General features: G+C 42.3%; 1 protein-coding gene across 1 annotated transcript; it reads right to left on the bottom strand.

The window, feature by feature from the left end:
* Window positions 1-5,455: 5,455 nt before the first annotated feature.
* Window positions 5,456-13,107, bottom strand: dcp2 (decapping mRNA 2). The gene is made up of 11 exons (XM_080842333.1): window positions 12,838-13,107; window positions 11,708-11,859; window positions 11,453-11,580; window positions 11,161-11,259; window positions 10,759-10,911; window positions 10,536-10,648; window positions 10,250-10,348; window positions 9,143-9,248; window positions 8,558-8,644; window positions 7,635-7,686; window positions 5,456-6,954 (listed from the first exon to the last, which is right to left on the bottom strand). Exons 1-11 carry the CDS (start codon window positions 12,888-12,890, stop codon window positions 6,797-6,799), a joined length of 1,200 nt encoding a protein of 399 aa, XP_080698459.1. The 5' UTR covers window positions 12,891-13,107; the 3' UTR covers window positions 5,456-6,796.
* Between the last annotated feature and the right edge of the window lie 186 nt (window positions 13,108-13,293).

Here is a 13,293-nt window from a genome sequence, read left to right as displayed (position 1 = left end):
AACTTTACTTATAGCTCGAGTTTAAGTATCCCTCAGAAACCCATACAGAGACAGGTTGCATGTGTCTAACGACTAGCCTTCCCATGTTTTTGCTCTGGGGACCTTGCTAACGACTTTTAAAATGCGTGTCCCCTGCGCTACATATGTCAAAGGATCGTTAATCTGGATAGACAACACAATATTTACATGAAGGGGATGCCGTTTATGTTCATTGCTGGTTGATTTTTAACTCATGGTTCTGATGTTATCTATATGATCCCGCTATCTTTTAAAGTGGTCCACCTCAAGGATGTTCGGCGCCAAGACATCCATCGAATCTGTGTGTAAGTAAGGCAATGCAGGACCCCCAAAGTCCACTGGGGGTATTTGGGCATCTGAAAGAGGACTCGACCAATTCAACTTGTATTTTTTCATAAAAAAGACCTACATGATCCTTATGTTGCACAATATACACAGCTTGAAATCGTGTCCATCTTCTGACAATAGCTTTAGATAACAATTTAGTATGGGCTAAGATTTGTCTAAAAAATAACTGCAAATGCACAGAGGGTGATCTACAAATATGCCTTGAGTTGCACACGTGTTTTGCAATCCACAAATACAAATTTCCGATTTGTAACTTGTTGTGTATTGGTTTTTACAAATATATGTGTATTTATAAATATATTATTTTACATTTGTAAAACAAAAAGGCATTTGTGAAACTGAATATTCTGTTTGTGGATAAAAAGCCATTTGTGAAACTGAAAATTCTGTTTGTGAATCGTGTCTCAGCATTTGTGGATCTGGATCAACAATCACACGTTCGTATTTGAGACATTCAACAATCACACGTTCGTATTTGAGACATGAGACATTCTTTCCGCAAATCCACACACATCCACAAACTCGTGAGCTCGTGATTCACAAGCACAATCCAGCAGATGGCGCTGTTGTTCACTGATGTATCTTTAGCTCGACTAGTGGGCCTTCATTTCTGCAGGAAAACCTTGGAAACCATGGCCGGACAAGGAGAGCAGCCACCTTCCTCTGTGAGTACAAAGAATTTTCCAACGAATTTTCCTTGTCCTTTATTAAAGTAAATCTAGTATCATTATTAATCAATCAATCTTGAATATTTCAGTAGAAGTGGTGTCTAGATTACGACTGGTAACTTGTTTGGATATCAACTGAAACGTGTTTCCGTTTTTTTTTTATGTTAAAAATCAGTTATCCTGGTTGACACAGAAATCAATATTAAGTAACATGTACCCTGACAGCTGTCAATAGGTCTGGGGCCTATCTTTAATAGTTCTACTCCGTCTTTTATGGCCGGTTCACACTACACGATTTCAGCCTGATTTTGCCCCAATTTCTTCGTCGCCGACAAATTTGCAGGATCGGGCCCGATTTTGAAAAGTCTGCGACGAAGTGAGGTCTTGTAGTGTGACATGCTTGTGACCTGCGATGTTTTCGTCTGCGACGTTCGAAAACCCCACAACGAAAAGTCTGGCATGTCAGAATTTTTGGGGGAATCGCAATGACGTATCCATTGTTGACATAGCGTAAACCTAGCATTAACCTCACTCTGGCCTGTATAACGAATGTCCAGCCTGATAAACTGTTATTATTGTAAATGTAGACAAAATGTTGGTTTTAAGGTAGTCTATTTCTAGCCATACGATGTCATACTCAAAATTCTAGTCAGAATATGAGTCTGATGCTGAGCCATTTGGCTGTGATTATGGGGCGTGTTTCAACGAACCAAGAAAAAAAATGCCTCTTCGCTCAATTGGATACCTACAACTAATCAGAGCAACATAGTATGACCATGTGATACATTAAAACTTGAAGGACGGCAAAAACATATTTTCGATCGACAAATGCCTTGATCGCGTTTCTCTGTTCCTCTCTCAAAATGAATGCGCTATCAATATCTGTGAGATATGCCTGCTCACGTACTTATTAGCAGCAAAGGCTATAGCTAGCTACTATTTGTTTCAATGTTTTTTTTGTCTACGCGTTAGCATAACCTATCAATAATGGTCTAGAGTGCTTCAGTTAAGACCTAAAATCCTCGGCAACATTCGTGTTGCACATACACAACTAACCGAGTCAATGTAGACATAAAAAAGTCGTGTAATCATAAAATCATTAAATCATATAAAATATGTCCCACTAAGCTCCCGAGACGGTGCCATCTTTGTTCGATGTATATTCTATCTATCTAATCAACTCAAGCGTTGGTTGGTCATCTGTCCATCAACGTATAAAGCCCGCCCTTACAATTTGATTGGTAAGATCACTTTTCCGAGATGTTGAATCTCTCCCAACTAGCTCAAGTCCAGACTGAATCTCCCAGACCAAAAATGTTGTGGGCGGAGTTCAGGCTGGTATCCAGGCTAGTCTATTTCCAGTCTTACCCGGAAATTTACGTTTGATAGCCTACCTCAAAAGTTTACGCAGCCTATCAAAAGTAGCTAGCTGTTACCTAGGCAATTAGATACAAAGATTCATGATCTTGTAGTGTGGCCAGTCTTCCGACCAAGACGAAGCCCGAAGTCGTTGCTCTGTGATCGCATAGTGTGACATGTTAAATCGTGAAGGAATGTTCGAAAATTGTGTAGTGTGAACCGGCCATTACTGAATTCTGACCAGTGCAACAAATGTGACAGTTGATACATTAATGCGCGAGCTTCCAAGCAATGCAATGCATGAGCACTCAAACGTATTTTCAAGCTGAGCGTCAGTCACAACATAGACATAGTCGGTCAAATCCCACAGAAAGTTAAAAATGTCCGGCATATGTTGTGCAGATGGATGCGACACTAGTCGCGAAAATGACCCAAATTAACAATTTAATTGTATACCAAAAGATTTAGATGGGCGGAATGGTTAGCTATAAATGGTTGGTTGCAAATTAGAGACAACTAGCAACTTGAGACAACTTGCAGCTAACAGCTAACTCCCGATTGTGCAGTCAACACTGTATTTTCCTGCACCACTATCCATGGAGATGTTGATTTTGTGTTCAGAGCATGGGAATGACTGACATGTTAAGTGAAATGCAGCACGTTGATACAATCGTGAACAATTGCTGTGCCTTATCAGAGCTAAACTCTCCTGACTAAGCTAGAGTGCTAATAGTTAGCGAACTGCTAGCGAATTTTACTAAAGGCTGTAGCTACACCTAGCTAGCCCACATTGGCACTCTTAACCACCACTAAAATAAATCGGTTGATAATCGCTGTTTGAGTATCTTAGATGTCCATACATGCGTTTTGCCTCCAGATGCCATTTATTGGTGTTGTTCACCCATCCTGCAACTGCATATTGATATGCATCTGAAAGCCTTCAGGCTATCTCCAGTGTATTGGGATGGATTGTGTACAAGCGGTTGGGTCATCTCCACGCAGTCACGCATGCGCATAACACTCCCTATGAGTGGCTTCCCTGTCACCACTAGCCCCATGTTACATCGGCCTTGTTTGACCCGCCTTGTTGGAGCTCACCGATCACCGTAGACCACCTCTCTCGAAAGACTCAGACATCGTCGGAAAAATGAGAGGGTTAAATTTAGCCGCAAGCTACATGAGGCAATTATAAGCGAGTTACGAGCTTGAACTGGGTTAAACGTGATTTGGGTTAAATTGGGTGGGTTTTGACACATGTATCCGGGCTACTGTTTTGTTGTGTTGCATACAGGATATGTTGAAATAGAGGCTGACTTTGCAGAGACTGTCAACAGATACACTCGTGGACAATGCTACCTTATCTATCAGGAAATCACACAGTCTAGGGAGTTGAGCCAGACAGACAGGGAGACTGAAAAAGGGACAACAAAGTGCCAAACAACACAAGAGAATGCAAGGACACTATATACTATATACACAGAAGACATCTTAGTGACAAACTGTTGTTCCCCTTGCACTAAACAATCTAGTTAGCTGAATTATAGGCGCCACTGAGGAGCCATCACTGGATCATTATGTCAACATTGCTGATGACTTGTATTTGAAAGTTTTTTCTGTTTGTCAAGACATTGTGTACCTTGCTTCCAAGTGCTGTAAGTAGACACAGTAAGGGCTGAGTGTCCTTAATCTGTTATTCCTTTTTCTGTTTTGTACACTTTTATGTAGCCTATCATATTTCATATTTTTCATAAAGATTGTTTTTATGGTTCATCAGTGTTGTTTTCATTTGTGGGATCTCTCTGTCCTGATCTTGTAGCAGCAGAGACGTTTGCCTGACCTCAGTATTTTGAATAGTCCCTGGTCAGGATGTTAGGAGTCCTTTACATTACTTTGGGCCCTGGTTCATAGTCTTCTCTTGTAGGTCTCCTGCAGAATAGGGAGAGATGCTCAGATGGTGCGGTACTGCAGTTACAGCCTGTACAGTTCCCATACCAAGTGATGATGCTGTCAGGACACTATTCACAGCTTCCTCAGCTGACGTACAGTTCAGTCTTTGCCTTGATTTATTCAGTGTGTGCTGGGTGTTCAGTTTTCACAGTCCATGTTAGATCGTCAGTATTCCCAGGTATGTCAAACTTGATCTAAATGACTTAACATAAACATGACATTCTCGTATATTTGCCTCATTGTTGTTCTTGGACGCGGCAATGTATACAGCACTATTTAGAATCAATTTAGTCCACTTTTGAGGATGTTTTCCTCTCTATCGGTAATGTTGAATCTAACCACGGGCAACGTCATCTTGCCGTTCTGTGGACAAAACGCAGCTACCTCATTGGTGTAGAAGGATCACGTGTCGAACCGTGCCACCATTCGCGACCAAAATCATATTACGCTCTGAATAAAATAAAGCAGATCGTAGAATTGACTGAAAATTCAGCAATGAACTTTTTTTCCAGTATTTTAGCACGACTCGTTATTTTTTATGGGCTAAAGATTGTGTAGATGCCAGACAGTGGAGCGGGTTGAAACGAAAACAGGGTTCACCTTATGGCCTATAAGGCGAGGTAAAGATACATCAGTGAACAACAGCGCCATCTGCTGGATGGTGCTTGTGAATCACGAGCTCACGAGTTTGTGGATGTGTGTGGATTTGCGAAAAGAATGTCACGATTCAAACAGAATTTTCAGTTTCACAAATGGCTTTTTGTTTTACAAATGTAAAATGATATATTTACAAATACACATATTTGTAAAAACCAATACTTAAGTTACAAATCGGAAATTTGTGGATTGCAAAACACGTGTGCAACTCAAGGCATATTTGTTGATCACCCTCTGTGCATGTGCAGTTATTTTTTCAGACAAATATAAGCCCATAATTTAGCAACTTGTCTTTGAAGTGTGCCGAAAAAGCCTGTTGGGATCGTTCTTATCAGATGGAGTCTATGGGTAGATTAGGATGCTCCACTTCAGTCAGTGAGACAAGAACACGATTAGAGTGAGACAAGAACACGATTAGATCTCCCAAATGTACACAGGAAAGACAGCATCATTAACTCTAAAGAGAAGATGTTTTATTGCAAAAGACGATATACAGCAAACGCAAACCCCCCCCCCCCTCCTCCAAAGGTTTGGGAACTATGCAAACCACATTGCATACTGGTGGAACTTCATTATTTCAAACTATTCTGTCCAAATGTTACTGGATTTACTGTAATAAAAAAGCAAACAAACAAACAAAAAAAACACACAAAGAATTCAGTGCCGGTTCACAGATGACGAAAGACAAACAAGCCATGAAAATTACTATTTTTCCTGATGAAAACACACAAATCAAGCAGTCACGTAATAAAAAATAAAAAGGGAGCATTTTTTGTCTTTTCTTTGTTTTGTTTTTTTACAAAGAGAAACACTGCTAGAAATGTACAGTTCAGTGTTGATAACAGACACCCTTCCATGCTCTATGACAGAGAAGCTAATATGATAACAGGAGAAGCCATTGCAGATCCACAATCAGGTTTCAGTACTACTAATGCTGGCTCAGAAAAGCTGAAAACAACTGTTTAAACCACATGTTAATTAAAACAGTGACTTGCTAATGCAATGAGTATACGTGTGATGGTGTGTGTGTGTGTGTGAATTTTAGGGCGAGTCAGAAGAGGAGAACAGTGCCCTGAAGAAACCCTAATCATTTCGAACAAACAGCTTCTTTTTAAAGTTCCTCAACAGCGTTAGAAAAGTGCAAGAGTTCCTGCGAGACCTTCACAGAGACAGTTCTACACCCCAACCCCCACAACTGATGGTTCTTAGCGTGTTGGTGCAATGCGTGCAAAACATTATCAGTACAGTACCTGCAGAGGTCTGGTGTCTCAGACACACATAGTGGGAGAGCGAGAGGAGTCTGGCTAAGGATACTTAACATTACATCCCCATTAGCACACCCATAGACACACACACTAACGAGCACATCAAATCAGTAACTGGTGCACTCAACATGCCAGGGCAGGCTCTCCCAAGTGGCCCCCAGTGGGGTTCAGACAAGATGCAGTTTCTGTCACATTCACACCGTACTCAGCCACTAAAACCAGGTTTGGAAGCGGTTCAACACTCCCGTCTCCGAGCGGCTCCAGAACTAACCGCCCTCTGCGAGCGACCATGATGCTGCTTGCCTTTTTCTGGGCTGGGAAAATATATAGCTATATAAAACACTTCTGCTGCCACTTTATTCAAGAAGTTGGTCCGATTTACACCGTCAGGCCCCTTCACTGTCTCTGTCCCCAACTCTGAGCTCTGCAAACATGTTTTCCTTTCTGACTGGAGAGAGAATAGTAATGTGCTGCCCGGCGAGGCTTGAAGTCTCCTTATGGACTAATACTGGGCCATGGTGGTGGACGGCGGCCTCAGGACTCAAAGCACTTCATGATGGCGTCCCTGTCAAACCTAAAGCTCAGGAAGGACCTGGAGGACATGAGGTGCTCAAAGTCTCCGTTGATGGCGTCTGGCCGGCTCGTTCCCTGGCCGTTGAGGCCGTTGGCACCGCTCAAGTTGCCGGCAGCATCTGCAGAGAGGGAGAGAGGGGGGGAGAGGGAGAGGGAGAGAGGGAGGAAGAGGGAGAGAGGGGGGGAGGGAGGAAGAGGGAGAGAGGGGGGAAAAGACAGAGAGGGAGAGAGGGGGGAAAGACAGAGAGGGAGAGAGGGGGGGAGGGAGGAAGAGGGAGAGAGGGGGGAAAAGACAGAGAGGGAGAGAGGGGGGAAAGACAGAGAGGGAGAGAGGGAGGAAGAGGGAGAGAGGGGGGGAGGGAGGAAGAGGGAGAGAGGGGGGAAAAGACAGAGAGGGAGAGAGGGGGGAAAGACAGAGGGAGAGAGGGAGGAAGAGGGAGAGAGGGGGGAAAAGACAGAAGGAGGGAGGAGGGAAAAGACAGAGAGAGTGCAATTAGAGGATAAAAGAACTGGGACCAAAAAGCCTCAGAAAGCAGAAGCTGTAAGAGTGAGTACATAATGCTGGCAGTGAAGTGAGAGACACTACAAACTGCACAGCCGCAGGACTAAACAGGAGGAGTGGAGTGGAGCAAAGTGCTGCCTGAGGCAGGTCCAACACATTTGAGGGGAAAAAACAACTTGTATCCAAAAAGTTGACCCATAAGACTGTATCGAGACCCAAAATGGCCAAAATCACAGCTTGGGTGCAGTTTTTGTAGTTTAAAACTAGCTGCCAAAAATATAACATGAATGAACCAACCTGTGTCGAAGTTGTCTTGTAGTCTTCTGGGCTGAAGTTTCTTTTCTTCTTTCTACAAATAAAACATTTGAACATAAGTACAAACCACACTAGATTCTCATATTTGAAGTGAAATCGCACACATTTAGTCATCTACCATCATCACGTCATGACATACAGTGTGGATCTAAGGGCATAGTTTTAAAGGCTGTAGTGCCCCCTTCTGGTGAAACTGCAAACAACATCAACATTAGACTTGTTTCCGCTCATTCTACTGTTGTTGCTTGAGGGGTTTGAAAAACAACAACAACAACAACAACAAACAAAGTATGAAACAAATTACCTCAGAGTCCAACAGAAAGGTGTGAATTGGAAAGGAACAGTACTTCTGACAGGTGAACCTTTGTGACTCGCAAGAGGTGTCAATCATACAAGGTGTTATGCCAGTTCTCCTAGCCATCTCCAACTTAAGGAACCATATTAACAGTTGGTAGTTTTAGCGTGTGTAATATAAACTAATATTATTATGAAGTGAAAAGAACTTGTGTTAATATAAGGCACAGACACCCAGCGTGTTCATACCTATTGTAGCTCTTTCACCACCCTTTGAGGGTTCCCTGAGCTGGATATTTGAACAGGTGACAGCTGCTAGCATGTGTCAACATGGACTAATGTTTCTGTGTGGATATAAATTTGTGTTGATATGACGATGGCCAGGCACACTGAGGGTTTCCACCGTTTTCTATTTTAAGTGTATAAGTTCAATTCAGGAGACTGTATTAAGTAGCCAACATTGCATACTATGGTAGCACATGTGCAGAAAAAAGCACAACTAGTCCAGTCCATCCAATGCCACTCTCCATCATGCCAGGCAAAAGGCATGGCTGTGTGTTCCTACAGCAGTGAGGACCACAGGTCCCGGCCATCTTTGAAAGCTGCCTCACCTGTTGTGTGCCGACCCCGTTTGATTTTTTCTTTAGGCTGGGAGAGTCCTGGTGCTTCTTCCCATTGCCTTTTGCACTGTGGTTCTGCTGTGAACACGTGCGCACACACACACACACACACGCACGCACGCACGCAGACACACACGCGTACACACACACACACACACACACACAAATAATGATCTAGCAGCATATAGGCAGATGGATATCATGTTCAACATGAATCAGCTGCAGGGAGCAGAACTACAGTAGGGTGCTGTGTACAAGCGCTGAGTATACCCTATAGTGACCTCTCCACTCAGACACAGAGTCACTGTCTCTGCTCCCCTACAGTGACCTCTCCAGCCAGCCCTAGAGTCACTGTCTCTGCACCCCTAAAGTGACCTCTCCACCCAGACACAGAGTCACTGTCTATGCACCCCTATAGAGACCTCTCCACCCAGCCACAGAGTCACTGTTCTAGTCAGACATGTCCTCTTGCAACCCTCTTACTATAGTTACAAAATGGCCCTGGCAAATGGTTCTGGTAAATGGTTCTGGTAAAGGGCCCTGGTAAATGGCCCTGGTAAATGGTTCCACACAAACCTTGATTTCCTGCACAGCCAGCGCGATCGGCTTCTGTTGCTTTTGCTTGGAACAGACGTCTCCAGGAGACGCTTCAGTCAACATCGGGGTACGTCCGGCTTTAGGCCTTTAACAAACAAGTTACAAGGGTAAACAGAACTCCATGTTAAAGAGTGGGTCACTAGTATAAAAAGCATGGCCACCATAACTTCAAGTGACCTTATATCACACCCCCACTGGGAATCTGATGTAAAGGCAGAGGTCTCCCAATCCTGAACTGTGCTTCGATCCACAGAACAACTGTTGCCTTTCAGTTATCCATCTGTGGTCCAAGAGGGACATTGGGACAATATTGAAAGTTCAACTTCAAACCTAACATTAACAGAAGTAACATCCAAAATGCTAACAAAATGCATGACATTTATCAATTTGCAATACTGTAAGTAAAGGCCAATTCATAGTCCAGGCAACAAGTCTTGCTCGACAAAAAATAAATACAAATTTTGGTTGACGGATGTCGTGGCACTGCAGGTTTTCATAGTCCTGCACCAGAGACAACATGTAGGATTAGATCATCTATAGTTTCCATGACAACTTGTATGACGATGTAGCAAAAGCTTGTTTACATTTTCTAACGTTACATCTAATCATGGAACAATGTAAACACAGCCATGCAACATGACCATGGCAACAGAACAGAACCTAGAACTTTGAGTTGCTATCCGATCAGAGCGTGCGACAACGTCAGCGACTCCCTAGCAGACCCACATTTAGTCTTTCTTGTTCAGCGACATTTGTGGCCTGGACTCTGAATTGGCCTTAAGGCTGAAGTATGTGTTAAGGAAAGGTAGCATCAATTACACAGTCTGAAGTCACAGTCTACAGCCCCATGGGCTGTTGAACGTTCACAAAAAATGAAAGATCATACCTAGCCTTGTGTGTGAACTCCAGGGAGAGACTTTCTTGCAACTTTTTATTTATTACACTCAATATCACTTACTATTTTTGCACCACCCAGTTCATAAGCATCTAAACAAAGAGCAGGATAAGACTTGCCCTCAAAGAACCTGCCACAGAGACTTCCTGGCCATGTCTAATAACCTGAATAAAGTATTTCATATGGCTTACCGTAGGTGTGGTTTACAAGGAGTACTGCCATTGGAAGCGAAATCCTCATCACTGTCTGTCGACTCCCCTCTGCGCTTGGCAACCCATTCTCTGAGAGGTCTAAAGATATCCAAGAGATAGTTTTCAACTTTCAATTCTTAGTGCATTCTTTTTTTCTAAGGTTAATCAGTAATTACGTGAGGTCAGGAGTGTAATACGTATTTGTACGTAGTATCAGAGAAAAGACAATGGGAACAGCAACATAGCTAGTGCAAAAGAGAACAGGGGGGAGAGATTCCATACAGACCTGACGAACGGAATGGCCATGAAAAATTTGTTGGGAGCTAGTCCGAGCTTGGATTTGGGAGTCATATCGTTCCGGTGACACGGGAGCTGCTCAATAGCAAACCATTCTATGTTCTGGGGAGAGATTGATGCACAGAAGAAAAAACATTAATCTCGAGTATTTATAATGTAGGCTATTGAAAAATAAATACATGAATACAAAAATACAGAATTCTTGGCCATACCCTAATCTCCTTTCTTGTTTTGGGATTGAACTTTGTGTCCCTTGGGACTCCAGGTATTATGTACAATCGAGCCAGCTGGTCTGTGATTTTCTGCTCGATGTATGTGTCTTTGCAGATGCGATCTCGGATATCAAAACTTGTTTCTTCCATCACCTACGGAAAGACCAAATGTGAGCAAATTTGTTTAAAGTTTGGAATACAAGCAGATCTTCTTTAATGTTTGCTTTAAAGAGATCCAAACATTAGAAATTGTACATAAATTGCAACCAAGTAGATCAGGGCATATAGCAGGAGCTACTATGCAGTCACTGACATTATGTTCAATGCGATTGCAATATCTGTGACCAAAACTCTATTATTATAATTATTATAGAGTTTTTATAACTTATATAAACTACTCACCTCCCGCACGGCACAGTCATGGGGGGCCTCATCCTCATTGACTTTTCCCTTTGGGAAGCCCCATCCTGACTTGGCCAGGTAGCCCTGAACTAGCAATGCCTACAGGAAGAAAAAATAAAAGGCCCAACTCAAACACAGCTGTCGTGATGGTCATCAGAACCTACTCAGTTCCCCCATCTTTCCCCAATAATAAGGAAACAAAAACACTCTGACAATTTGCAAAAAAAAGCGGAAAAACACTACTGGAACGTCTTATATAGCAGTGCATGGCATCATAGCATGTTTTACTTACATAGTCCAACGTCTCATCTAGAATAATTGCACCATACGTGGGAACACCCATCTTGTACTCCTTCCATTGATCTAAAACTTTCTGTACGTCCTCCCCATTTGGCAGGAGAAAGGGACAATGATTAAAAAGTATGACGGCGTAAAGGAAAATAAGGATTCAGGGATTTGTAACTCAGAGATACACACAGCATAATAAAATACAACTCAAGGTTCTTCTTGGCATCTGAAAACAAAAGCGATTCAGAGGAAAGGATATCAGCCTTGGCGAAGTCTCTTATCCCACACTGAGGTAGTCCTGGTGAATTCTGCATGCAGAAATCCAGGTAAAACCAATGGGCGAGCTCAATCTGGAAGCACACTCGAATGGCATTGTCTCTCTCTTCACTGGGGATGTGAAGGATGAAGCGGCTGTAGGAACGGAGAGGAGAAATAAATCCATACACATATAAAATAAAATCACAGAGTAAAACTGAGCAGGTTCCCATTTTTCTCAGACTGCAAGTTTAGCAATAAGGGGCTGTATACACGCACATTCAAACGTAGTATCCGTGTTCCATAGATTCTAATATGGAATATTTATACTTCAGTTTGAGAGCGGCGTTAACTGATAGTGATAGCCAGCCTTCAGGATGTCATGGTGGCATAACTCTCGAAATACTAGTAAGCAATCAATACAGATTAACAGATCACATCCTCCCTTTATTATTACATCAACAATCTAACATTTGTTTAAAGTGCTAAGTGAGTGTTATTAACGTGAGTTAGATGTTTATATGGTTTGTCTATGAACCATAGACATAATTAAGAGGAAGGTTTCGGTTTTTCCTAAATCTATGCTATGAACAAAACGGCATCAACCTTCGATTGCTTTGATAGCTACCACTTGTTAGCATTGACATTATCAATTACCATTAGCATTACACAGGACGCGTTTAGATTTAGAGCAGCTGGATTGGTTGAATATAAATTGGAGGAAGTCATCCAACAAGCTGAGTTAGCAGTGTATGCGTAAACAGATAATTCGTTGTTGGTTGTAAAGAAGACGCTAGTGAACGCTACCAGATAGCTGTAAAGCTATGCTAACTAACAACTGTCGAAAGGATACAGCTATGTTAGCGGATTTCTGCAGGTAGCTAATGTTACTGTCAAGTTAATTTAGCTGTGTACTAAAGAACAAGCGTACATTTGGTCATTTTCACCACCTCGAAGTGGTGGCTTAATATCCGCTACGACTAAAAGGCGTGAAATCGTTTGAAAACACAAAGAATTGGCATACTTATGTTACTTGCATTCCTTTCGTATAACAATAGCCACTCTGAGACTCTGAGACTACTTTGGATAGTACTCAAGCTAGCCATTTCTAGCTAGCTAACTTGTTAACGTTACCTGCAAAGGTCGTCCAATACGCCGTTGGGAATATCCCCTCGTTTTGTCTCCATGTTAAAGATAAAAACATCCCGAACAACCAAACTATTTTTGGAAGGTGAACAGCGCAAAGCTACTGTGTTTGCTACCCTCACATTAGCCAATCCTGACAGAGAGACATGGCCATGCTATACATTAGCAAAGTTCATAAAACAACCAAGGAAGTATTCTAGCTACATCTGAAATTAGCTAGCTACGTAGTTAGCTACTCTGCTAAAAATACAGTGAGACGCCGCGCAAATTCACGTTATTGTCCATGCAGGGTTGGCTCAAACAACGAATACATTAACGTTTCAACCAATGATTGCAAAATAGGGGCGTTCATAAATATATCTAACCAGTAATATTAAGCTGTACATGACAGTCTTCTGTTAAACCCAATCAAAATTCACAACAATTTGAAACAACCTAAATGCA

The sequence above is a fragment of the Sprattus sprattus genome (genome assembly GCF_963457725.1).
Source record: "Sprattus sprattus genome assembly, chromosome: 7".
NCBI classification, from domain to species: domain Eukaryota; kingdom Metazoa; phylum Chordata; class Actinopteri; order Clupeiformes; family Clupeidae; genus Sprattus; species Sprattus sprattus.
Note: the sequence above shows the minus strand (reverse complement) of the source record. Positions and strands in the feature narration are given on the sequence as shown.

Excerpts from the sequence above, each read along its gene's own strand:
- dcp2 (XM_080842333.1), bottom strand. The coding sequence starts at position 12,890 with ATGGAGACAAAACGAGGGGATATTCCCAACGGCGTATTGGACGACCTT. Across the intron at positions 11,260-11,452 it reads TAGATGAGACGTTGGACTAT|GCATTGCTAGTTCAGGGCTA; the intron begins GTAAGTAAAACA and ends TTCTTCCTGTAG. Across the intron at positions 10,649-10,758 it reads AAACAAGAAAGGAGATTAGG|AACATAGAATGGTTTGCTAT; the intron begins GTATGGCCAAGA and ends ATCTCTCCCCAG.